This window comes from Pelmatolapia mariae, linkage group LG22 (assembly GCF_036321145.2).
Source record: "Pelmatolapia mariae isolate MD_Pm_ZW linkage group LG22, Pm_UMD_F_2, whole genome shotgun sequence".
Lineage (NCBI taxonomy): Eukaryota > Metazoa > Chordata > Actinopteri > Cichliformes > Cichlidae > Pelmatolapia > Pelmatolapia mariae.
In genome coordinates, this window is record NC_086245.2 from 12,906,627 (window position 1) to 12,931,460 (window position 24,834).

At 41.0% G+C, this 24,834-nt stretch overlaps 1 protein-coding gene across 3 annotated transcripts in view; it reads left to right on the forward strand.

Annotated features, from left to right (window-relative positions):
- LOC135932887 (oxysterol-binding protein-related protein 10) overlaps positions 1 to 24,834 on the forward strand; it is a 93,022-nt gene that overhangs the window by 53,759 nt on the left and 14,429 nt on the right. For all 3 annotated transcript variants that reach the window (XM_065470601.1, XM_065470600.1, XM_065470602.1), the window contains 2 exons: positions 4,151 to 4,391; positions 9,369 to 9,499. In XM_065470601.1, coding sequence (XP_065326673.1) covers positions 4,151 to 4,391; positions 9,369 to 9,499 — 372 coding nt within the window. The remainder of the gene's footprint in view (positions 1 to 4,150; positions 4,392 to 9,368; positions 9,500 to 24,834) is intronic.

Consider the following 24,834-nt stretch of genomic DNA (forward strand, 5'->3'; position numbering starts at 1 on the left):
TATACATGGCATACAATACTGTCATTCATTATACATTTGAGATCTAAACAATTGATGCCTCTAATATAACCTATTTAAATAAAATTACTAATAATCTGCTGTAAATGTTTGTTTTAAATATGATTCTTATAATGTCTCAGTGCTGGGGAGCTTCTGTGTCTGGTCATTATCTCAGTACAGTTCAGTATTTTCTAAAAATCTTTATCAGGCTGACAGCAGTAATTGCTATCCTGATGTATCGACGAGATTTCGGTTGAATGTTCGGGCCATTGTCACGTTGTCACCTTCCATCCATCTGTCCCTTCGCTGAATGCGTGACGGTGGCAGTCAGGCCACATAACCGTCTCTCCAAAGCCAGCTTGTCACAGCTGGCTGATGTGAACTCATCAAACGCCTTGGCTGTTGGTGCAGTAGCACCACTGGGCACTTACACTGCCGTGGTAGAGCTGGATCATTGGGGTTATGCTATTTCTGGAAGCATCGCTGGTCCTCTTGGCTCCTGAGAGCACTCGGTCTATCTGTCTGTCTGTTTCTGTGTGTGGCGGGGGAAGGTGCCATTATTGAAAGCTCTCTGATTATTTTTTTTCATGTTTTACCTACTTATAAACGATAAAAACATATTAACTTTGTTGCTATTTACATACAGAAAGCAGTGGTTGTTGAACTAAGTTTTTAAAATTATTTTTTTGTGTAATTTGTGTAAATAATTAATTATTTGAGTGGGCCTCGAAGGTGACCACTAACACTAGCGGACATTTGAGACATTTGAGTTTTCTACTTTGCTTTTTATTATTGCTTTTTATAACTTTATCATGCTGTGTCAGATATTCTGATATATTTAAACATTAGTTCACCCTGCGGTCTCTTTTTTCTCTTTAAAATTTTCCTTTATTTGCTTTTGTCTTGTTTTCCTTTTGTATGTAAACATGTCTTCTTTTTTTTTTTTACCTAAAGAAATGTGGCTGCATTTTTTCCTGTTGACCATAAAACCCAGTGAGCTGTGTTATTTCTGAGCATGGTATGCTTTTTCTGAGTTACTTTAGGTTGCATAGCAACACATTTGCTCTCCAACTTCATTGCCACCTCCTAAAGGCCCCTCTAGTGAATGTAGACCCTCAGGCATGTTCGGCTTTCTGGCATTATTATAGTGCAACACAGATGTAATTACACCTCCAAACCTCTGCTTTTCTGCCATGTTGCATATGTGCTGAGCATTCATCTTTTGTATCATATCGAGTATTTGGGCTAAAGCCGAAACCAAACAAAATGCAGGCTGTGTCTGTTTCCTGATGGACAGAAAAAGTAGTTTTCTTTATAAAAACACTGCTGTTAGCTCAGAATCAGATCAGATACAAATGAGAGACAGACAGTTGGCTTTGCTCTGCTGACCACAGATTATTCACTTCCATGATACATGTTAGCTGATGAGCAGCAAAAAAAGGAAATGCAAAAAATTTCAAAGACATCAGGTTAAATGAGTGATGTCATTAAACAGACCGCTGATGCTTTCTCTGCGAAAAATAAAACATTAAAAGTCTTTTTTTTTCTCAAAAAGAAAATGAAATAGCCACAGTAACTTTTTTCACTTGCAGTTATTATTTTCATCTTTTGCTTTTTAATGGAGTAGGAAAGATCCTAAGTCCTCCTTAAAGAAATAAAATGACAGTGGTGTGCACCTCTTGACAGTTTTCAGCACTGCTGCTCCCGTTCAGACCGATGTGCGCATCTGTGACTTCAACGCAGAGAACAAACATCAACTTCTGTGTCAAACTAATGTGACTTCCATGTTGAGGATCATGACTGTAATGGTGATTGTATCAAAGCACCAGATCCCGAGCATGACGAGGAACCTGCTTTCAACCATCAGCTTTTGAGTTGCCATATTAAAAAGCCATTGTTTAAAAAATGTCTTCAGCTGCGTCTTTTTCTAATTGATTCTAGCTGGGGACACAAATCCCCTTTGGGGTTGCATCAGGAAGGACATCCGGGGTAAAACTCCAAATCAAACATGTGAAGCTACTCGCTGTGGTGACCACAGGTTAATGGAGCAGCTCAAAGTAGGTTTTATTTGGTACAACGAGTCTATGAATTATCGCTCTGGACTCTCAATTTAACATAGAATAGCAGATGCTTGGAGTCCCTGAAAGATTTGGATGTCTGAGCTCTGGAAGCACATTTGGTGACCTGCAGGTAGATGGCTTATGTTCTATTCACAGCTTTTCATAGACAAGGTCTATACACAACAATCCAAACCAGTGCACATCCTCTTTTTCTTTGTCACATATAATCAGCATGCTCTGAATTAAAACACCTTGCTCTGCTTGCCAACATAATCTTTGGCTGCTGTACATAACTGAAGATTTTAAAAAATGAGAGAAATGAAAGGGAACATTACCACAAATTTTGGATATAATATTAACAGAAACTTGCTCTGTCAAAAAACAAAAAGTCAATATTTGTGGAATGATTCACCTAAATTTAACTGTTGATATTCATATTCATCATGTTCATAGGGCCACTGCACCAGATCCTTACCTCCTGCAAATACATACTAATAATAGGACTTAGTTGAAAACGTTTTCTAGATAGTGGAAGTTTTAAAAGACCCCTCAAAATGTCAGAAAATATCTAAAAACACTCCTTCCTTCATCCCTTGAAATACCCTTAAATGTGGCATAATTTTCATCAAGAAGTGACAAATGTTTGATTTTTAATTAGATGAAATCACCCAATTTAAGTTTAAGAGTCGGTGTTTTGACATGTGCAAGTACATGTGGCAGAAAGAGACTTCCACTGAGTGCATAAATGGCATAAATCACTTTATGATTTCACTTGATATTATCGAGCATGCTTGCTCTCATGCTAAAACAGACTGGTCATGTTGAACTCAACACTTATACAGGAAAAATGTCAACCATGATATTGTGGTATGAGGATTTCTGTCACAAGGTAATGTAGAAAAGCCTTAAATAATGCCCTGTAATTACAGTAATGTGTGACAGAGTGTGACAGTGTGAAGGATTTTAGCTGGAAAATAAAATAAAATCCCGTTTCAAGTAAAAGAGTAAGTTGTGATTGTTTGACAGACACAGTGAAGCGGAGATGATATCAGTGATACCATACACTAAGAATCTATTTATAACAAGCATTCAATAGATGACATCCTTCTCCCTGAGGACTTCAGCATAGCTGAATAATTGGAAAACGACTGTGCATTTTTTGGATGAAATTCTTTCCCGTGAATCTCTTTGCCACATCATCCTCACTGCAACAGCTTTTCAGTGACTCCAGAATAGCTCTGTGTACTGATGCATGGAGACAGATGTGCTGTAGAAGTGTACGCAGAGGACGAGTGTTTGTGAAGCCATTCAATATTAATGAATACAACATTTCCAGCGTGATAAACAACCCAGATTCATTAGCCCTAAGAGAAGCTTATTACACTGGAAGCGAGAAGCGGCTTAGTCTTTTTTCTTTTGTGATGCATTTAGACTCTGATAGGTGACTCATACAGAGATAATTTCAGAGTAAGAAATACTCGGTGTGTCTGTGGGAGCACGGAGGAGAACCTTTCTGCTTTGACGAGTTTTTGCAGTTTCTTCTTTTGGCACTCTCGTCTTGGAGCAGGTTGTGTGGATTGCTTGTTTCCAGTAGTCAAGACTGAGGTTGTACCACTAGAATTAATGCTAAGTGGTATCACCACCAACATGCCAGTAAAGTTGTTGTATAAGATGATGAAAGATGAGTCACATTCATTTCTGTTTCTTTATGCGTGCACTTGACATTTTTGGTTTGGTTTGTGAACATAACCTGTGCAAACAGACTTCAAATCCTGTCCTCAGTTAATCCAACATGATAACATTTAAAGATGCTGCAAGCCATTTTCTACAAAATAAAAGTGTGCATTCAGTGTCTCTAATGTTCAAAAGTAAGCTTTAATGTGGCCTGTAGCCCAAAAGTGATGCTAGGATCCTGCTCGGTGTTTAAAGAAACAATCAACTCAACTCAACTGATCTTACGTTTAAAGATTTGGTCTTTCCACAGTGAATCAGCACAGCTGGAACCAAATAGCTCAGCAATTCATGAGTCAGTCATTTGATTGTATGATTTTTTTTTTTTATTAATGTCATGTCTCACTGTGCATCCACAGGTTATGTCCCAAGCAGAGGGCCAACAGAAGAACCTTGTCCAGTCCATCGACTCCCTGCCCACCAAAGGGCCGCTCTCCTGTCTGGATCAGGACCTGCTCCTGCTCAAAGCTACGTCGGCTGCCACGCTGAGCTGCCTGGGGGAGTGCCTGAACATCCTCCAACAGACTCAGAGCCACAGCCAGGTTCCACCTCAGTCCCAGGTCTCCCAGCGCAACCACGCCTCGCACGGAGCCCCCTCCGGTGAGTCCGCCACGGGCCCCGTTCCAGTGCTTCTGCTGGAGCCCCCGACCCCTTCATGCCCTACATCCCCCTTGTCTTTTCAGTCTCCATCTCCCGAGCCCAGCGGCAAGGCCCAGCTGTGTCAGCTAGACTGCGCCTCTTGTCCCTGCCTGATGGGTGCCATGAACTTAAACGTTTGCAGCAATTGTTGTTGAATGTTGCATTTGTGTGTTAAATTGTTGTCTTTTCTCATAAGCGTTGTTCTGTATCGCTTCCATTCATTTTTATGTCTTTTTCAATGTCCTCAGTTGCATTGAAATGCCAGCGGTCCTCAGAATGGTCGTGCCAAGTAAACGCATGAATGTGGAGCGCGTATGGCAATGATTTTAACAGAAAGTATTGTTTACAGAGCTGGTGCAGACATTTCAGATTGTCACCCTATATGCATGTGAGGGGAAAAAATCAGGGTGTATGTGTGAATGAGTTTAAACCTTATACTATGCACTTCAACATCTCAACGGTTCAAATCTTTGCCAAAGGAATCCACACTGGTGCCTATATTGTTAGACCTCTGCCATGTTTAACCCTCTTTGTGCCAGATCATAATGGATCCAATAAAGTTGTTTCTATTTAAAACCGTTTACAGACTGAGGGTGGTTATATGGGTATATAATAATAAAAATATACCAATGGAAAGGATAAAGAAGGATGAAGGAAATTGAAGTCCATCAAATGTAGGAGTCTAATCCTATTTTCCCAAGCAAAGAGGAATATTTGTAATCTATTTATACTTTCTGGGTTTCTATAAAACAATAGCATGATAAAGGTTTTCTCCAGGAGAGGAGAGGGGTTGATGTAAAGTAATACTCCTCTAAAAACCTGTTGAGTACCAAACAGTCGTTGCCCCTAGGATTGAAAAAAAAAAAAGAACAACAAGTGGCAGTGGCAGATTTATTCTGTTTGCAGTCACAGGAGGATTGATCACACCAACTATTCATAAACTATGGCACAATCTGGGGATACACTTCTGTCGACAAATCAACAGTTCCTTCCTATTATTGGCAATTGACTGCTAATAAGCCACTAAAAATACATCTGTTGTTGCAGTATTGCCTTGGAGGTACTGCATTTGGCAGTTTATTGGTAAAAGAAAAATTACTGGAAATATAAATAAGTAAAATTATGCTGTAGACTTGTTTGGGGAGGGTTTATGCTGTTTTGTAAGACTAAAGATTTAAATCACAGACAATTAGTATGAATTAGTTTTCCTTTGAGAGGTCGCTTGTGGTAAACCGAAGGTGTCTTCAGAAAGAACGCGAGTTTAAGTTGACCGCTGGGCCTTTAGAGCAGTTCATAGTTGCTACATTTATGTGTAAAATGATCGCTCAGAGCAGGAAGCTACAGAAGCTCTCACACTGAAGGAGTAGAGTGCTGTCCAATACAGCTCTTGCTAGTAATGAATAGAGGCTTTAACTGCTTTAGCACAAGCGAGAGGGATGTGAAGCAGACAGGCTGAGATGATGTTCATTCCTGCTTTTAGAAAAAAAATAAATCCATAAACTGAATATGGATACTGAAGAGTTGAATATTTTTAGGTACAGCCCTAATACACATTTTGAAATCTGCTGTAACTGCTGTAAATCTGAACCGCTGTCCTCCTGCGAGCAAATTGTAACATTTTCCGATCCATCATTTACGCCCTGTGGATTATTCATCGGAGTGTTTGAGCCATAAAGTTGTTTTCCCACTTGTATCTGTAACTTTGGGAAGGTCGTTTGGGTTTGGATCGCATCCTGAATCTTCCAGTCCTCACAGTTTGTTGGTCTTCTTTTTGCGCCAGCATTCACCTTGCCCTGTACCTGTTCGTCAGACAGGGGGTGGTGTGGAGTGGGACCACCGGGCCGCAAGTACAGACCTCTTTCCTTCCGCATCCTGGCTGATAAGTCCCGCGGGGGTCCAGCTGCTCCCTGCTTCCGGCATGTACCCGCCACACCTCAGTGAGGAGTTCGTTTTTGTTTTTTGTTTTTGTTAGGATCCTCGGTCGTTAGCATAGCTTGGCTCTCCAGCATGGATGGCTACCTGAGTATCTTGTTAAAAAGCAGCTGATAAAGAGAGTGGCTGGCTGGTTGAATGGTATTGTTATGCCCACAGACGAAAGCATTGCCACTGCATGGGCAAGATAACTCTTGCAGAGAGCCAAGCATGAGGTTGGACTGAGTTTGGCTGGCACGTTGGTCCCTCCAGGCTCCCGTAGTTTTAAACCAAACCAAAGCAACTTGTTTTTGAATCACAAACCCAACATAAACCTGCCAGTCACACACCAGACAGCATTATTATCAGCTGATATCACAGAGGATCTTTGCTGCTTGCTCTAGCTCTTTCTGGATCCCCTCCTTCCCGCCGCTCAGTCAGCGTCATAAAGAGCTTGAAGCCCCACCCACCCTACTCCTCTTTCCCCTGCACACAAGCAGCATTTTCCTTTAAGGAACTGAAAATCCATAAAGGAAATTTCCAAACCTTTGCAAACCAGTCCCCTTCAAGCTTAACATAAAAAATTTAGTAAAGAAAAACACCAGTCCATCTAAATATAAGTGAGAGCTGAAAGTCTTATTTAAAAGAGGTGAAAGGAGGAACTCGTAGGGGGAAATTCTGATGTGACAACATCATCGGGAAGTCTGAATTGATGTCACGGCCCAGAAATGGAAGATAAAGCCATTGGAAACATCTTCTGCATGAATGTTTGTGTCGCCACTGTTTGATCTCTGATAACACACCTGCATGCCTCTCTCCAATGGCCCGCGACATGCCCCAGCTCACCGAGTAGCTCTGCTTCTGGTGCTTCATTGTGACATCTTGGAGAAAGTATTTACTTGTAAAAACCCATTAATGAAGAAAAAAACACAAAACTTTAGAAGTTTTAAATGAATAATTAATTCCGTTTAAATTGAATTCTGATAAAGGCCATCGCCATCTTCAATAACGTTTTCAAAAAGTGCACACACAAAAACACTCAATTTCACTTTATTCACAGCTCAATAACAAATCTCTTGCCCTCGGGCAGAGCTGGCTGCCCTTATGTCTCCGGTTTACAGGAGCCCAGTATCACTGGAGGTAGTTTCCTTGCACTTTCAGGTTCCTGCCAGTCAAACTGTTCAATTGACCAAAGCAGAACCTGGCCTGAGGGCTATTTCAGCACTTTTTCCAGAGACAGACCCTCTGGGCCCAGCAGAATGCCAACCTGTATCAGCACAGTTAGCTTCTCACTAATGGATATCAAAGAGCAGCCTCTTGGTGCATTAGATATTTAACCTAATTTTAGTGCAGAGACTGGATATGAGAAGGATCTCTGGTGTTGCACCATTAACAGTACTTTGAAATGGGATCCATTTCTCTGCTGTGTATTAGCAGCTTTTAAGAATGGAATCTCACAGCTTAAAAATGGATCATTTTTATTTTACTGATAAAGACACTTAGGCCTTCATCAAATACTGGGTTGATCGAGGACTGCACTGGAAGCCCTTCCAAAGTAGCGACTATTTAAAGTCTGAGGATGTAGTTTGGACGTTTCGGCACACATCCAGTGAGGAGCCTCATTGTGATCTAACCTTTGACTCCTGTCGTGATTTTGAGGACTTTTCACCTGCATCTGCGCTAGCTGTTTAAATAAAACTCTGCTTTATTTTTCCATTTACGTTGAGAACTTGATTCGACCTTGATCTAACCCAGCTTCTAGGTGTGAGTACCATAGACGTGCAGATAAACAAACTGCAGTAAATAAATGTACGGTAAATCCACCCAGTTGGAGCGCAGCACCTTTTGTTGCCTGCTGACACATCTGGTAAATAAGTGGACCGAACGTTCTCAGAGTTGACTTTGAGTTTTATCTGCATGAAAAAACCCAAACCATTACAAAAAAATATACAATTTCACAAATTAATTAAAGGATTCAGGCCAGAGTAAATGAAGTATGGGTGACAAAATGTCCTGTTTAATCAGCTGTTTCACTTCAGTTTTTCTGCCTTTCCCCCCTGCTTCTTAGATATAAATACCTAAGGTGTCATTAATGCTGGAAATAAATAAGGAACACGTTGCCTTGTGAGCTCCTAACTTGTTCACATTAGCTCAGAAACTAATATTTTGAGAGACTGAAATGAGCCTTGTTATATTTTACTGCCTTCATTTTGTTTGTTGGTGCAGGTTTGGCTTCTGCTTTCGGTTTACCTGCAAGTCTTTTTCATGAACTCCAGTGTGGGAACCACAACATTATTTTCCTTTGGAAAGCAGAATTTGATTAAATTACAATGAAGCAGGTGCTGATGTAACATTTAAAGACGATGTATGAAAATACTGATTTTAAATCAAATCAGCGCTCATTTAATCTCTCTTAAGCATCCATGTTGTGCTTATTTGTGTACAATGTGTGCAGGTGTGGCTTTTTAATTAAAATTTCTTAACATTTTGAATGAGTTAGAAAATCCCTAAAAATGGGCCAGTTCTTAAATGTTGACCCTCTTAGCACTGACATTTAACAACCGCGCCTTCAACAAAACATCCTTGAGTTGGATGATCATCTCTGACAGCAAAAGCCCAGAAGGTGAAGACAGTAAAGGTTGAGCATTTTTGGGTATGATTTATTATTAAATGCCCAGTCACTGCAGGAAGTGGAAAGAAATTGGTTGATTGATTTCTTTTCTTCTTCTTTATTGAGCATTTGATCTTTTTGGGACGGGAATCAAATTTAATCTCCATTCTAGTCGCTTCTGTATGTTTGATCATGTGAACCAATACAAGGCAGGCTATAACACTGAACAAATATTAAATTCGCGTAGATTCATGCACACACACGCACACACCTTCCTGGTTTGTAACTTCCATCAGTCACGCACACAGCTTTATATTGAATGTCACATATATATATATATAAAGGAGAGGCTGATCTTGGTTTTCACCCTCATCCCTCTTTGATTCTTTCAACAACAATAACTTGTCGTTTTTCAGATGGTGCTCCTGTGTGGACTGTACCAAAGTCGCCCTCGGGGGAGCAACTGAAGAACGGGGGTCTAACTCCTTTGCAGTCAACCGAGCCCTCCCCGGCCCTCAGGAAAAGGATTCTGCCCCATGGTGCTGAGGTGAGAAACATCACGTCACACTGTCAATTATCGCGTCAGTATTCAGCCCGTCTCTCTGACCTCTGCTAGCTTGGCTTGGATGCTAAAGGGCTGCACAAACAGTCTGTATGATTTCTAACTGCAGCGTGTTTCTTACAGATCACTGTACAGCTGCTTGTTGATAGGATTTGGTTGGATGGGTATAAAGAAAATCAATTTACATTTGCTCCTTTGGCCCTAAGGTTCAGGCTTACCAATGCAAATGCAATTTTTTTTCGTCCTTTGCTGCATTTTGCATTTATTGGATTGTGTGTGTGTAGCTATGAGCAGGAAGCACAGTGAGCATGGCATACAGCAAAGGTCACTTCCTGTAATTAAACTGTAAAAAAAAAATGCATCTACAGGGTGTATCATATTCCACTGCCATGCTCTGCTTCATGTTCCTGAATCACATTCAGTTTTATTGCCAAGTTATGAGGAGTTTGACCTGGATAACAGAGACACTAGAAAAAGAAAGCAAAGGCAGGTACTGCGAGTTAAGAAGCTTGTGTGAAATTTTATGTTAATTTTATTGAAAGTGTGAACAGGGTTTTTTTTGTATTGAAAGAAATGAAAAAGAAAACAGCAGAGTGCAGGGATGTGCAAACTACTAGCATGGAGGGCACAGAAAATATATCTGTAACACTTGGAGTCATGTGGTTAACTTTATGCTAAAATAATGTGCAGTGTCAGTGGAGCAGGTGCCTTGATATGGTGTGAACAGATTTAAAAGATGGATATATATTTCTCACGTGACATTGTGCGCACATTACTCAAGAAATGTCCAACATAATGGATGTGATACAACCACTGATTGGTTGGGAAAAAATGTGTTTTCCAAGAGTAGCTGGCAGTGATTCCTGGAGGTTTCTGGCTCTTGTTAGATGAAATAGGATGCAAAAAAAGATAATGCACCACAAACCTCCTAATAATTGCTTTGAATGCTAGCATATTCCCACAGTTGCATGTATAAGTAAACACTCCATCAATTACATTCAAACTAAGACTGTACCAATATCCTAAAGTGGTCACAAGGAGGTTTTTGCCAACCAGTTGGGAAACACACAGGTGGTTGCCACTTCAGTCACTTGTCTTTAGGCCTGTGTGACTCGGGCTTTTTCCCAGCAACTGCTGCCAACCTCCAGCAGCCACTTGCAACCACTGAGGAATACTAATTATTCTCCCACAACTGGTGGTTGCCAGATGGTTGCAGACCAGTCTCTAGTGATCAGTTCTGGTCTCTTTCATATCTGTCAGGTTCTGCTCAGATTCTGAATGTAAGTAGTTAATATGCATTTCTGTGTATTTAGAGCGCTACAGATTAGGACAGGGGTCAGCAACCTTTAAGACCGAAAGAGTCATTTGGACCCGGTTTCCACGGAAAAGAAAACGCTGGGAAATGAAGATAACACTGCATACATTGTTTTTTACCGTTGTGCTTTGTATAAACAACTATAGTGTGTTGCTTATGAAATTCATGAAGTGCTACAAAGAAAGTGAAATTTGATTTATGTAATGAATACATTTTGAAATCTTAAAAAATTATAACAAAAAAGAAAAACATCCAGTTGAAGGTCTCTTTTAAATGAATTAAAAAGCTGAACTTAAATTATCCATGTAGCAAACAAAAACTGAGCCGTCGTCCTTATATTGCCTTTGGGCTTTCGGAGCGTGAAGCAGAGCCTTGACCGGAATTTTAAAAATAATTGGAAAAAAAGCGCTATGCTCCTAAAAAACGAATAATAAATATTCGCAAAATATCTGCATAAATATTTATTTTACATGGTTTATGTGTATGGCGGGGCGTGGCCTGCAGTGCCGCTGCAGGAGAGGTGGTCGCACCTGAGCATCATCCGCAATCGCTGCCTTAAAGGCTGTGCTGTCTCTGCTGTTGTGTTATGTGTCGGGCTGTGTGCTGGAAAGCTAAAGCCAGCTGCAAGTGTACAACAACCGTGTGTGAAAAGTGGTCAATAAAGAGAAACTGTAAAGCATGTTCATGCAAACATCGTCGGGTCTGCCGTGGTATGTTTACAATGGGACTTCTGCTCCTGAACCTCTGCGCAGTGCGCACAGCATCTGCAGACCGGGGCTGTACCAAGTCACTTTCATTTTTTACGCAGGACTGTAAGCTGTCGTCTGTGAGGCGTGAGCGGTTTTTGTTTTTATCATAGTTTTTATATTTCAAGATCATGATAATCTTCCAATTTAGAACTACAAGTTAAAAAAGAACTAACACTTTACAATTTATTTTCCCGAACCATGGAGCTGCAGTATAAAGACTAAGCCCCAAGCGGCTCCGGAGCTGCAGGTTGCCGACCCCTGGATTAGGAGTTTATCACCAACAGATTTTATGTAATTTCTGACCTGAAGCCTTTTAATTTGGGGGCGGCCGTGGCTCAGGGGATTGGGAAGCTCATCTGTAACCGGAAGGTTGCCGGTTCGATGCCCCTGCTCTCTCTGTCCTGGTCGTTGTGTCCTTGGGCAAGACACTTTACCCTACTGGTGCTGGCCAGAGGGGCCGATGGCGCGATATGGCAGCCTCGCTTCTGTCAGTCTGCCCCAGTACAGCTGTGGCTACAACTGTAGCTTGCCTCCACCAGTGTGTGAATGTGAGAGTGAATGAATAGTGGAATTGTAAAGCGCTTTGGGTGCCTAGAAAAGCGCTATATAAATGCAATCCATTATTAATCTCAAACTGGTTGCAGACTAACTCAGTTTTGATGCCATTTTATTGCTGTGTTGATGCACCAAAGTTGCTTTGAAGACCGTCTCTGCAAACCTGGTCCATGTGTTTAAAACAACCATTTCAAAGGCAACGAGATAACAAATTCATTGCACAAGGTTGCAGGTATTTTGGTCCTCCCATGGTCACCAACTGTTGTTGAAGTAATTGGCGACCGCTAAAGTGACCGTAGCGTTATCTATGATGTGAGTAAACCCTTTCCTGATGACTTTATGGTCTCCATTGCTAGTTTCGTGTCTTATTCAAAACAACATCATGTTTGTTTTGTAAATTGCGGTTGCCAATAGAGTCAAAAAGAAGGATAAAACAGAGTTTGGCCTACCTGTTGCTTGACCTTTAATATTTAATGGTGATGATGCAGTGCAGCCTCATGTGTTAACTAACTGAGCTTTTTTCTTTATCTTAGCCTTGTTGACCTATCAAATTATGAAGCCAGTTTTAATTCTGCAAACACTTAAGTTACTTTTAAGGTGATATTTGATTGATTTCCTTTTTTTCCCTCCAAGTTTCTTTTTATAAGCTTTTCTTTATTGAACTTGCATAAATAAAGACGAAGCTTATGTAGACAAAAACACTCTGTGGCATTAAATATGCAGCAAAGTCTCAAGTGGTTGATGTCAGGCCTTCTTAAAGTTGCCAAAAGATGCATTTTTTTATGTTCATTGTGATGAAAAATTTGCCTTTTAGTGCTCTGTAAGCTGAAATTTCTTGCTGTGGTGATGATAGATACAAATACAAAATATACTTAAGATGAAACTCAGGGGCCAGTGGCCTCACTTGAGAATTTCTGCCACACTCTATCGTGTTTGCTCTTCCTGGCTGGAAGGGGGAGCACTCCACTCATCTGACAATTTTAAAAGAAGTGCTGTCAAATAAGTGGGTCACACAGTGTACTGAGCCAATCCCTGGAGGAATGTGTGTCTGGACCAACCTGTTTCAGTAACAGGAAATGGGAGGGGGCAGGTGACTGTGACGTAAATGCAGTGTGAGTCTGGTGGAGAGAAAGAGGGGACACTGGAGTGAGATATTAGCGCATCAGTTTCTGTAATTTAGTTAAAACATTGACTTTTAACAACAAGTTCCTCCTAAAAGAAATCATTTTAATTTGCTTATATTTGCTGTGAACCCCTTAATGTTTTATTTATGCAGATATTTTTATTATCACTAAAGTTAAAGCAACAAGTTTCACTGGTAGTTACGAGAATGACCGTAGACAAAAGCAAAAGCTGTTTTCCCCATTTTCTCTTCATTGATTTCATATTGAATTCCTTTTAATGCCATTTGTGGAATGTCAGAATGTTTCTCTTGCACTGGAATGCCCAGGGACCCCCTACATTGGGAGCAAAGTTTTCAAGGACCCTTCATAATGCTAACACAGATTTTGCTTTCACTGTGTAGTCCCAGCCTCCTGGAAAAGTCTATGCCAGGGTGCTGGAGAGAAGAGTCCGTCCGTTAGTTGAACCTCGGATACAGGAGGAACAATCTTGGTCATGGAACACTGGATCAGCTCTTTATCCTCTCGCGGACACTTGAGGGCGCATTGGAGTTTGCCCAACCAGTTTACATGTGTTTTGTGGACTTGGAGAAGGCATTCGACCCTGTCCCTCAGGGGATCATGTGGGGGGTGCTCTGGGAGTATGGGCTGCCCTTTGTCACCAATTCTGTTCATAATTTTTATGGACAGAATTTCTAGGCGTAGCCAAGTGGCGGAAGGCTTTCACTTGGGTGGTCTCAGGATCTCATCTCTGCTTTTTGCAGATGATGTGGTTCTGTTGGCTTCATCGGGTGATGGCCTACAGCTCGCCTTGGAACGGTTCGCAGCCGAGTGTGAAGCGGTGGGAATGAGAATCAGCACCTCCAAGTCTGAGGCCATGGTCCTCAGCTGGAAAAGGGTGGAGTCCCCATTCCGGGTCAGGGACGAGTTCCTGCCCCAAATGGAGAAGTTTAAGTATCTCGGGGTCTTGTTCACGAGTGATGGGAGAAGGGAGCTGGAGATCGACAGACGGATTGGTGCAGCAGCCGCTGTGATGCGGACGCTGTACCGGTCTGTTGTGGTGAAGAGAGAGCTGAGTGTAAAAGCGAAGCTCTCAATTTACCGGTCGATCTACGCCCCTACCCTCACCTATGGTCACGAGCTGTGGGTAGTGACCGAAAGAACAAGATCGTGAATACAAGCGGCGGAAATGAGCTTCCTCCGGAGGGTGGCTGGCCTCTCCCTTAGAGATAGGGTGAGAAGTTCGGCCATTCGGGAGGGACTCAGAGTAGAATAAAACAACACTGTCATTCACACAGTTAAATTAGCCCTTTCAGCTGAGGATAATGAATAATTATAAATATGAAGAAGTTGAGAACAAGTGCCATGCCGCATTACAGTTATCATTCTTGATTTACGGCAGCGAACCGTTTTTAATCTGTTTGTCCTTGAAGACATTTCACCTCTCATCCAAGAAGAACATCCACGAAAGAGTGACCTTTGTCACTCTTCTGCATACCTTGATTGTCACTCCTTCGAGTGACAAAGCCAATGTCAATGTAATTTGACTCATTTGATGCCAATGTTCACATTTTGGTTAGAGAAGACAAATGGTTTGAGAGGGAAGTGAAAGATGCAAAATCAACACACAACCAAAACACATTTGATCATCTTTTGTGCTGTGTTTATTACCCTCTGGACAGCCTATTTATTCACTGCAGAGCATCCGGTATACCACACTGTTACACAGCAAACCAGGATGCTTTCTGTGGTGGAGTGATACAAGGCCACCAGCAGTTTCCCATCCACGGTGGTCATAAAGGGATGGGCATGGTCAGCAACAACACTTAGGCAAGCTGTGGTATTTAAACAATGCTCAATTAGTACTAATATTACCACCGGCAGCCTGAACTGTTTATTTAAGGCAGGATGGATCCACGCTTTCATGTTGTTTACACCAAATTCTGAATGGTGCAGCAAAAATTGAGACTCATCAGAGTAGGCAACTTTTTCCAGGCTTCTGTTTTTTAATTTTGGTGAGGTCTGTGCAAATTGTAGTCTCGGTTTCTTGTTATTAGCTGACAGGAGTAACACCTGGTGTCGTCTTCTGTTGCTGTAGCTCCTCTGTTTTAGGGATGTGCACTGAGAGATGCTTACCATGGTTGTAACTAGTGTTAATATTGTTGACTATTAATTTTCGTGATAGTTTTCATCAACAACTTTTTTTTTTTTTGAGAAAAACAAGACGATAACCAAATAAGAACTAATGCACTTGGACAGAAGCTATGATGAAATGGATTGACACGTTTGTCGACGAATAAAAACAAGATGAAAATGTTTTGGAGAAACGAGATCCAATCAGTATGAATTAAGTTGTCTGGGGAGGCGGGACGAATTTGGAAGTGATCCAATTAGAAGTAATCTCCTTGTGCAGCAAGGTGAGACGCGTACAATTTGATGTCCAGGGAGTAAGATAAGAGCATACGTATGGACACATTTTGCACTTACTGTCAAGAAAAATAAGCAACTTTCGCTAGTCTTTACACTGTCTACATCCCAACCTGGCTAACCATGCCAGGTGTACCTAATAAACTGACCGACGTGTTTACGTGAGCTTCTTGTAAACATAAATCACTTTTCTTTAACACCGTTGTCACAAGTCACATTAATCTTTGGCGCTGTCATCTTTTTATTCAAACTTAGTGGAATAATGTAACCCTCACCTACACATAAGAAGATGAAGACTAATGGATAAAGTATCGTCTCAGCTGCTTTCAATTCTGCTCATGCTCACAAATATCCTTTTTATCAAATGCTAGACTTTTATCATTACCTGTCAGAAGTGTGTGTTGCTTGTTAAATACTTGTCAGATCTTGTAATGGCCTGACATTCATTTCAGTGAAACCACAAAGCAAATAATGGAAGGCTTTGGGGAAAATTTTAGCCTCTGTGTAAACGTTGAATCAGCTTCCTGCTTTTACACCACGAGGGACTAACTGTGCCTGGAGCGGTCTGATCTGCAGCCACAGAATTATAATCTGTCATGTTAATGATCATTTTCTATTGACATACGAGTGTGAAATGGGTATTACAGTGTTGCAGTGTCAACCCATTTACAGTCCAGCTGTTCAAAACACTTCACGTCGAACAATTATAAGCAGAGAAGCGAGGGCAGGTCGTAATAGTGATTTGGCCCCTTTTAAGACAGCATTATGGCAGTTATGATTCAGTCGGCCATCTCCATTGACTTCCCTGCCTCTGCCGGTATGTTTCTGCCAACTTAAGTAAGGCGTACCGTGCTTCACTGATGGATAATGGCAAGCTATTAGGGATATCATAAAAACGACAGTGACTGTATTTTCATGGAGCTGGATAAGGCACACGTTGTCCTGCTTGTAGCCTCGTTAATGATACCATGAATTATCGGCACTCATTCCACATGCATACAAATGTGCAAAAGTCTTGAGCCACCAGTGATTTCTTTCTAGGTGCAGTGATTTATTGAAGCATGTGCAAACATGTATGGAAATACAGCATGTGAGACCACAAACAGAGTTTGTACAATTCTAACATCTGTCTCATAATTTAAAATGGTCATCAGGAATAGTTCTCCAGACTTCTTGAAGGACATTCAAACATCTTCTTTGGATGTTGGCTGCCTTTTGTTCTGTTCTCTGTCAAGATGATCCCCCATTGCTTCAATAATGTTGAGGTCTGGGATAATCAGGCCAATCCGTGACTGATATTTTCTATCCAGGTATGCTTTGGTGCATTGGCAGTGTGGTTTGGATCATTCTCATGCTGAAAAGTGAAGTTGTTTTTAAAGTCGCTTTAATAATTCCATCAGTAGTGACAAGATCTTGAATACTGGCTGAAATGCAGACCCCAAACATTGCTAGAGCCTCAACCATGTTTAGAAATGACTGTGTTACCTCTCTTCTATACATATTGAAACACCTTGAACCAAAAATTTCAAATGTGGATTCATTAATACTCAATAAGACCTGTTGCCACTGGTTTTCAGCACAGTTCTTGTGTATTTTAGCATACAACAGGCTTTTTTCCTTGTTTCCTTTCCTTAAGAATGGCTTCTTGACAGCCATCCTTCCACTGAGACCATTTCCGCTGAGGGTTCAGTGAACAGTAGATGGATTAACTGAATGCCAGATGGATCTCTCAGGTCCTGTGTCAGGTCAAAGCTGGATTCTTTCTCTTTTTTTTAATAATGTGACTTTCAGACACCGTTCACCTGCTGTAGATAGTTTTTTTTAGGTCACCTCTTCTTTTGTCCTTCACTTGTCAAGTTTTCTCAGGGATTGTAAGGATAGACTGCACACCGTTACAAGATATGCCCACTTCTGACTAATAGAGCTTACATGTGATATACTGTTCAGCGCTAAAACTGCTAACTTAAAGTATACAGAACATGGGTGTATACCTGTAGTGTCGTGTTTCGCTAACCATGCTGTAAAAGTGCCCTGTCATGTGTGATGTCAGTAGTTATCACAAAGACTAGATGTCATTTTTAAAGGAAAAGCAGAGCTCTAAATTTGGAAACATGCTTTTGACTTTTACCATTCTGTGTCTCTGCTCTGTAATATTTCACGCTCTCCTGCAGCCTGTTTCTCAGCACTGGCCTGCAGCTTGATCCAGATTTCATTAGAGCCTTTAAAGATGCTCTGGCTGCCGTTTGAAGGCGCAGGGCAGAGAGGCGGTGGACGTACAGTGCAGGCACATTAGTCCAACCCGACACTGATGTTTAGTCCTCCTTTAAGAGGAATTTTCTAACCGGCGTCCATGTCTCATTGAGTTGATTTAAAGCCTTTTCTCAGTATTAATGAGAACAGAAGGTGAGGCAGAGCGAGTGAGAGATTCTTCACGACTCGACAGCCTTATCGTTAAGGTGATGTTTAGATAATCAAGGATAAAGATTGCTCTGGGATGATAATTTGTCTGATGTTCTGTGCTTGGCGTAGTAATGGTGGATTTGTTGAGGCGCTGAGTTTGCCATCTTGTGGTTGTGAAATGCAATGCAGAAAGAATTTGAATAAAACCAGCTTTAAAAGATTATTATAAATAATTGGTTTGGACAAAACCCTCAAAACGAACATTTGCGACGGCGTAAAGCTCAAGGTCAGTTTCTGATCATCTTGGCCGCTTGCCCGTTTAACATATACCCCGTAATCTCATGAGCAGTCTTGAGAGAAGGAAGAAAATACATTACCTCAGAATAATAAAGGCTTTCTGTATGAATTATGTAGCACTGCTGTGGCGGTTGATATTAATTCCTATGCAGTCAGTAGGAAAAAACTCAAGACCGATGCGTGACTGTGGGAAAATAGAGAGGAAATTGCTGGTGCTTGCAGAAAACCCGTTGGCTTATGCATCTACAAGAGCTCCAGTGCAATCCCTTACCACATATTAGAGCTGCCTACAGTATTGCTGTGGTTATGAGCTGCTGCTGCAGAGCAGGAATTTAATGATAGACAACTCTGAATTATAAAGAAAAAGGCAGAAAACAGGAATAAAATAGTAAAAAATCTGTATAAATATGTGGGAAAATGTGTCAGTATCAGTTATAATATCAGCGACAGCCTCTATCTTCAGATCCAGGATTTGGAAAGAAACACAGTCATGTGGAGAGAAAGCACAAATACTGTTGCATCAGAAAATAGTTCATATTTTATTTCTCTTAAGTGCACTCTGGACAAAATCCTCGGTGCACTGCAGAGTTATTGTTCCTTCTTTACTCCAGCAGAGGGCAGCAAAGTCCTCCCATGAGTCACTGTGCAGCTAATTCAGTATATAGGAAATGTAAAGATGTGTATTTTTTGCTTCTTCTTTTAAAAGGAGAACAAACTGGATTTGTTTGATTCTAAACTTTGCCCTCGACATCAGTAACATGTTAACACTGCAGCACTGATGCTTCCTCAGTCTGATTAATAGACAAAAGGTCCTGTCAGTCTGCGTGTGACAAAAACAAATAATGATAACTGTGTTCTCAGCTCGCATTCAGTCTGTTCAACAAGCCATGAGTCACTCTCTGCTCTGTAATCTGTTTTTCTAATAAACTTCCAACTTTACACTGAGGGTGACATCCCTCTGTTAGAAACTACCTTCTCCTTTATCTCCTAAAATAGACCTCAAGGCGCTCACTTTTTAAATGGTTATTCAGAAAAAGTTTCTCTGCTCCCGCACACAGAAAGGAAGCTTGTAATAAGTGTTTGATTTTTTCAGGTAACTGATAATCGATTTGACCAATAGCAGGTCAGAAATGCTTGTTTTGTTCAAGATCCTTTAAAAAAATAAATGTGATTTTTGCTTAAAAACACAAATTGGTAATTTAAATTGTTCCTAAATCATTTCAGCATAAGTTTGCTTTTATAAAATCCTGACAAGCACCTTTATAAAAGCTTTAATGACTCAGAAAATGCATTTGTCACTCTTGTTTTTGCTGCTAAACAAAGATTCTGGTGCAGATGTTTGGGTTTTGTTTTTTTTTTAGCCTTCCTGTCATGTAACCGTAGCTCTGCATCACCCATGATTTAGAAACTTGAATGCTAAAGCGGATTACTCAATGCTTCACTGAATAATTATGCAGGATGCAAAATGAACTTCAGCTGTGTGGCGATGCAGGCATGTTTATGACTCCTTTTGAAGTCGATAAAGATGCATTTAACGGAGTGAACATATTTGTCAGGCGCTCAGAGCCTTTTTATCATCATCAGCAATGGATAGTTTAAAGAGATGCAACAGATCTGTGAGATGAATGAAAGCAATTTCTGAGAGCTCATAAAGCTCACTCAGCAACCTCAAAAGGTTTTGAAGTTAGGGATGTCTTTTTCAGTTCCAGTTTAATGTGTTGATTATTGGCTGCATATAAAAGATGAATGCGTCCACCACAGCATCAGCTGTTGGTTTGTTTGTTTTTATCTCATCCAGCTGAAAGAGTAAATCTCAGTATTGGTCAGATTTTTGCAAGCCTCTTTGCTTTCTTAAGGGACTTTAATTCTTCAAAGTTTGTGCAATCCAGCCAAGCAGGGACAGTGAAACTCATAATTGTTTTACTTGGATCACAGATGAACTACTGCATCGATGACGTTCTGGTTTTAAACTGGACGTGACGGTTGTGATTTATCAGTCACAGTGTGGGGATCCCCTCAATCTTACACTCTATTTTAGTTTAAATGGGGATAACAATGCGCAAAATCTACATCACAGATTAATTGTGTGTGTGTGTGTTTGTGCCTTTTACGTCCTCACAGCCCATGTTAGATGCTGCTCTGATGAAACTGCTTATCATAAATTTATATACAAAGGGTACAACATCCGCATCTCCACTGCAGTGCCTGATTTAAAAAAATATTATTATTTTATTTTTTGGGAGGAAAAAAGGTTTTGTGAGGTTTTCTTTCTTGACAAAGCTGAACAGCTTTTTCATTCATACCCATTCAAGTAGTCTGAGGCTGTGAATTATTTATTGCAGTTCTGATGTTGCATCTGGGTCAACGCCCACCTCTTTTCCCCCCACCCTCATTGTACCGTAAGCATCTGCGGCGTCTCAGCTTGAACTCTTTTCGTGGACTTTATTCCTTTTCTGGAGCTTCTGGGAGATTTAAAACTCTGTTGTGATCTTGCGAGCAGAAAACTAATTTAGTCTTTAGAACATTAAAGACATCTAAACAGCTTTAAGTGGATTTAAAGCTGCTAATTACCCTATTGATGCATGGTAATATGCTTTGTTGGTGAGCAGTATAAGCACTGCTTGTGTAAATTGGCAGAAGCAACTGCAACTTAAAAAGCTTTTTAGTAATTCGCTGGTAGTTGACATTCACAACATGCCTGACATTTAACAGGAGCTCAAAACACACACACATACAGTGGTTACTTTGGTAAGTGGTAGATCCTTCCATTTATTCACTTCCAGAGCTCCTCAGGCAGTGATTACACTACTTAGCTAAAGTGTAAAGCACACAGGTGAGAAGATCATTGGTTGAGTAAATGTCAAGCGATTGACAAAGTGATTATAAAGTGATTTTCATGTGGCTGCCTGTTAGTTTAGAGAGGACATGTACCCAGCCAGCTAGAGTCTTACCGGTGGAAATGCCACACTGATCTAAGAGAGGTCAGAGGCTAACAGGCTGGACTCAGATAGCACGGGAACAACTCAGCACTACAGGAAGTTAATGTGATCCTGAGCTGGACTTTGTATTGAACTTAAAGTGTCTCCCTGGAGGTAAGACATGCTTTATTAACACAATGCGACATCATCACACAAACTTGATGGTGATGCTCATATTAAGGATGGTAAACATGATGATATCTCCAGAGTATCTACAAACAAGCTCCGGCTTCAGACGTTTTTTTTTCTGCTGCTGGATCTCAATGATGTCAAACCCAGCGGATATTCTTATACGGTGATCTCAGACACACACCTCTGGCTGTGAGCAGAGAGGCGCCACTGTCCTGTATTTTTACCTGGAACATTCACATTCAACACATTGTGTTTTGGTGTGAAGCTGTTTGTGATTTCAGAAAATTGTTGCACTGCTAGAGTTAGGTCCAGGGTGGATTTTATATCAAACGATCAAGACGATTGATGTGATAAAAGTGCAAAGATGTTTGGGAATTACAGATATTTTTATACACACATTTTCAGAGGCTCATGGCAAATGAAGCAGGCATAATATTCTGAAGTTGAAAAATAGACCAAAGACATGCTGGATGATTACATCTCTCGGCTGACCTGGGAATGCCTCGGTGTTTAAGCAGGAGGAGGTGGCTGGGGAGTGGGAGGTTTGGGCATCCTTGCTTAGGCTTGCCCTGCAAGGATCCTGGTCCTGTATAAGCGTAAGGAAATGAATGGATAGATTCAAAGCTGTGAATATACATACATATGTATATATATACATACATATGTATATATATACATACATATGTATATATATACATACATATGTATATATATATATATATATATACATGTGTAAATAAATATATAAATATAAATATGAGGCACAAAGACATGTCAGTGAAGTGAGACAGGCCATCATTAGGCTGAAAAATCAAACTAATCCCATCAGCGAGAAAACAGAAACTTTAGGATTGAAAGAACTAAAATGCATGACGACAGAATTATTTCCGTGTTCGAGAAAAACTACTTGGTTAGATGTCGTAAAGTTAAGAGCAGTCTTGAGGAGGCAGGCGTATTGCTGTCTAAGCCTACAATCAAGAGACTGATTCATGAATGGAAATACAGTGTGTTTACAACAACGTGCAAACTGCTGATTGCACTTAGGAACAGGAAGGCCAGATTAGCCAGAAGTCATCCAAAAAGACGCTGCACAGCTCTGGGAGAAATATTTGGACAGTTGAAAGTAAGATTAAGTTGAAGTGGAATGAAACAGAAAGAGAAACAGCTCATGATCCAAAGCATGCCAGGTTATCTGTCAGACCTGCAGGAGGTAATATTATGTCAATGGCATGCATGGGTGCAGGTGGGTCACTAGTGTTTATTGATGATGGCACTGTGATAGTGTAAAGGGGACAGGATTATATAGTCAGCACTTCATAGTGCTGGATAATGGTCCAAAGCAAACTGTAAAAGCAACCCAGGAGAAAAACTGAATATTCTTTAAGGGCCAAGTCAGTCACCTGATCTCAGCCCAACAGAGTATTTGCTTTGCTTTTGATTATTAAATCCAAAACTATATTTAAAAAATGTCTGCAAGTCTCAAACAGTTACTGCAAATTGCACATTATGGACCCGATGTATTACTATACATGACATTATTTTTAAAACTGCAGTATTTGTTGGCAAAAGCTGGTCTAACAGGGTGGATTGTCGATAGTTTTCTTTCTGTTTTCTTTCTTTTTACAACAAATAATTGTAAATTACATACTCTGTGTTTAGGTTTTTGAACTCTTGGATTGTTTTTGTGAATCTGAAGTGATAAATAATTAGTTTCCATTTTAAAACACAGCAGCAACAACAGCACAGAGGGGAAGCTGTGGCTCATATTTCATCAGACGTCTTTGTACTGTAGGTGCCGGCTCCCCATTGTTAAGAGTGTCAGTTTCATAATCTCAGTAAAAAGATGTGCGTGCACACTGCAGTGGCAGATTTTGAACTGACTTTAATCTCATTCATTAAAAAGAGAAAAAGCTGTATTTCCCCAAAAACCAGCTCTCTGTTGTTTAGCTGGTGTTTCATGTCCTGAACAAGCCCCCGGTCTCGCTGAAGGTTTAGGGTCAGTTTTACGCTCTGAATAGGTGGAAACACATCCAGCCAATGAAAATCTGTGTTTGAGCTGGATGGAGACGAATCGTTTCCTTTTTATTTTTCTTATTTATTTATTTTCTGTGTACTGCTCCCAGAGGAGCAGTACACAGAGAAATCCACTTCACTCTGGTACACACACTTCAAAGGCCGAGCTGGAAAGAGGACAGAGCTGCTGTAAAATAGCAAGTGGTTTAGAAGTTGAGACTCATACACCTCGAGTAGCATCCTTTTCTCAGATGTTGTTTCGACAAAGGAATGAGTGAAAATGGAAGTGATGATGATGATAGGGGATGAAGAGGACAGCTGGTGAAGGAGGACAAGCCCTCAAAGTTGTAACTGAGGAAGAAAAGGAGTCTTTGAAGTGCAGACTTGCACTAACTGAGCCTTCTGCAGACGCCTACACTGGATAGAAAAATACATTAGGAAGGAGAAGGAGGCGGGGGGGAACCATGTGAATGAGGGCGAGGAAGACCGTTAAGGAGAAAGATGATGATGAAACAGAATAGCGGATGGCATGAATGAAGAGCTGGGGGGGGGAGTAAATGAAAGACACAATGACGGAGATGACAGTGTGAGGGCGGAGGAAGAGTGGGGAAGAATGAATCAAACAGGACTGGAGTTAGTTTAAAAAAAAAGAGTCTGTGTTACAGAGAGAAAATGTACTGGAAACAAGCTGAAAGGTAGAACAAGGTAGATGATAGCCACCCCCCCCACCTTCCTCGCATGTGTTCCTGAAGAGTCGACTGCTGTAGGGGTGCAGAACTGGCAGACTAGTGGTATTAATAGGAGATAATACATACACCCGTCCCACATAGACTAGGAGAGGAGGAGGCGTAGGAGGTAGGGAAGCCTTGTCAGAAGAGGACAGGAGGGAGGGGAGCAGAGGAAAAAGTGATGAGGTAAGGGTGGAGGAGGATGAGGTAAAAATGGAAAGATGAAGGGAAATCGGAGATGGATGATGGGAGGGTGTAGAGGGAAGCATCACTGGGACTTTCCCTCAGCTGTTTTCTTCCCTCCTCCCTCTTTTTATAAAAAGGGGGGGGGGGGGGTGTTAGCAGAGGCGAGAGAGAGACTCTCTGTAAGTCATGCATAGCAACTTTGCTCAGGCACACTGAACGCCTCTCCAAAAACCACAAAAACACAACAAAGAGCCAAGACTCCTTCAAGGCAGCTGCTCACTCAGTCAGGAAACCCACATGTGGAAGAAGACACTTCGAGCTTTAATCACCTCAAAAGATCCAAATTTAAATCGAGTTTCCACCAAGAGAACATCTCTTAAATTGGATTTTGTTCCAGCTGAAGTGCCGTGCTGTGGCCG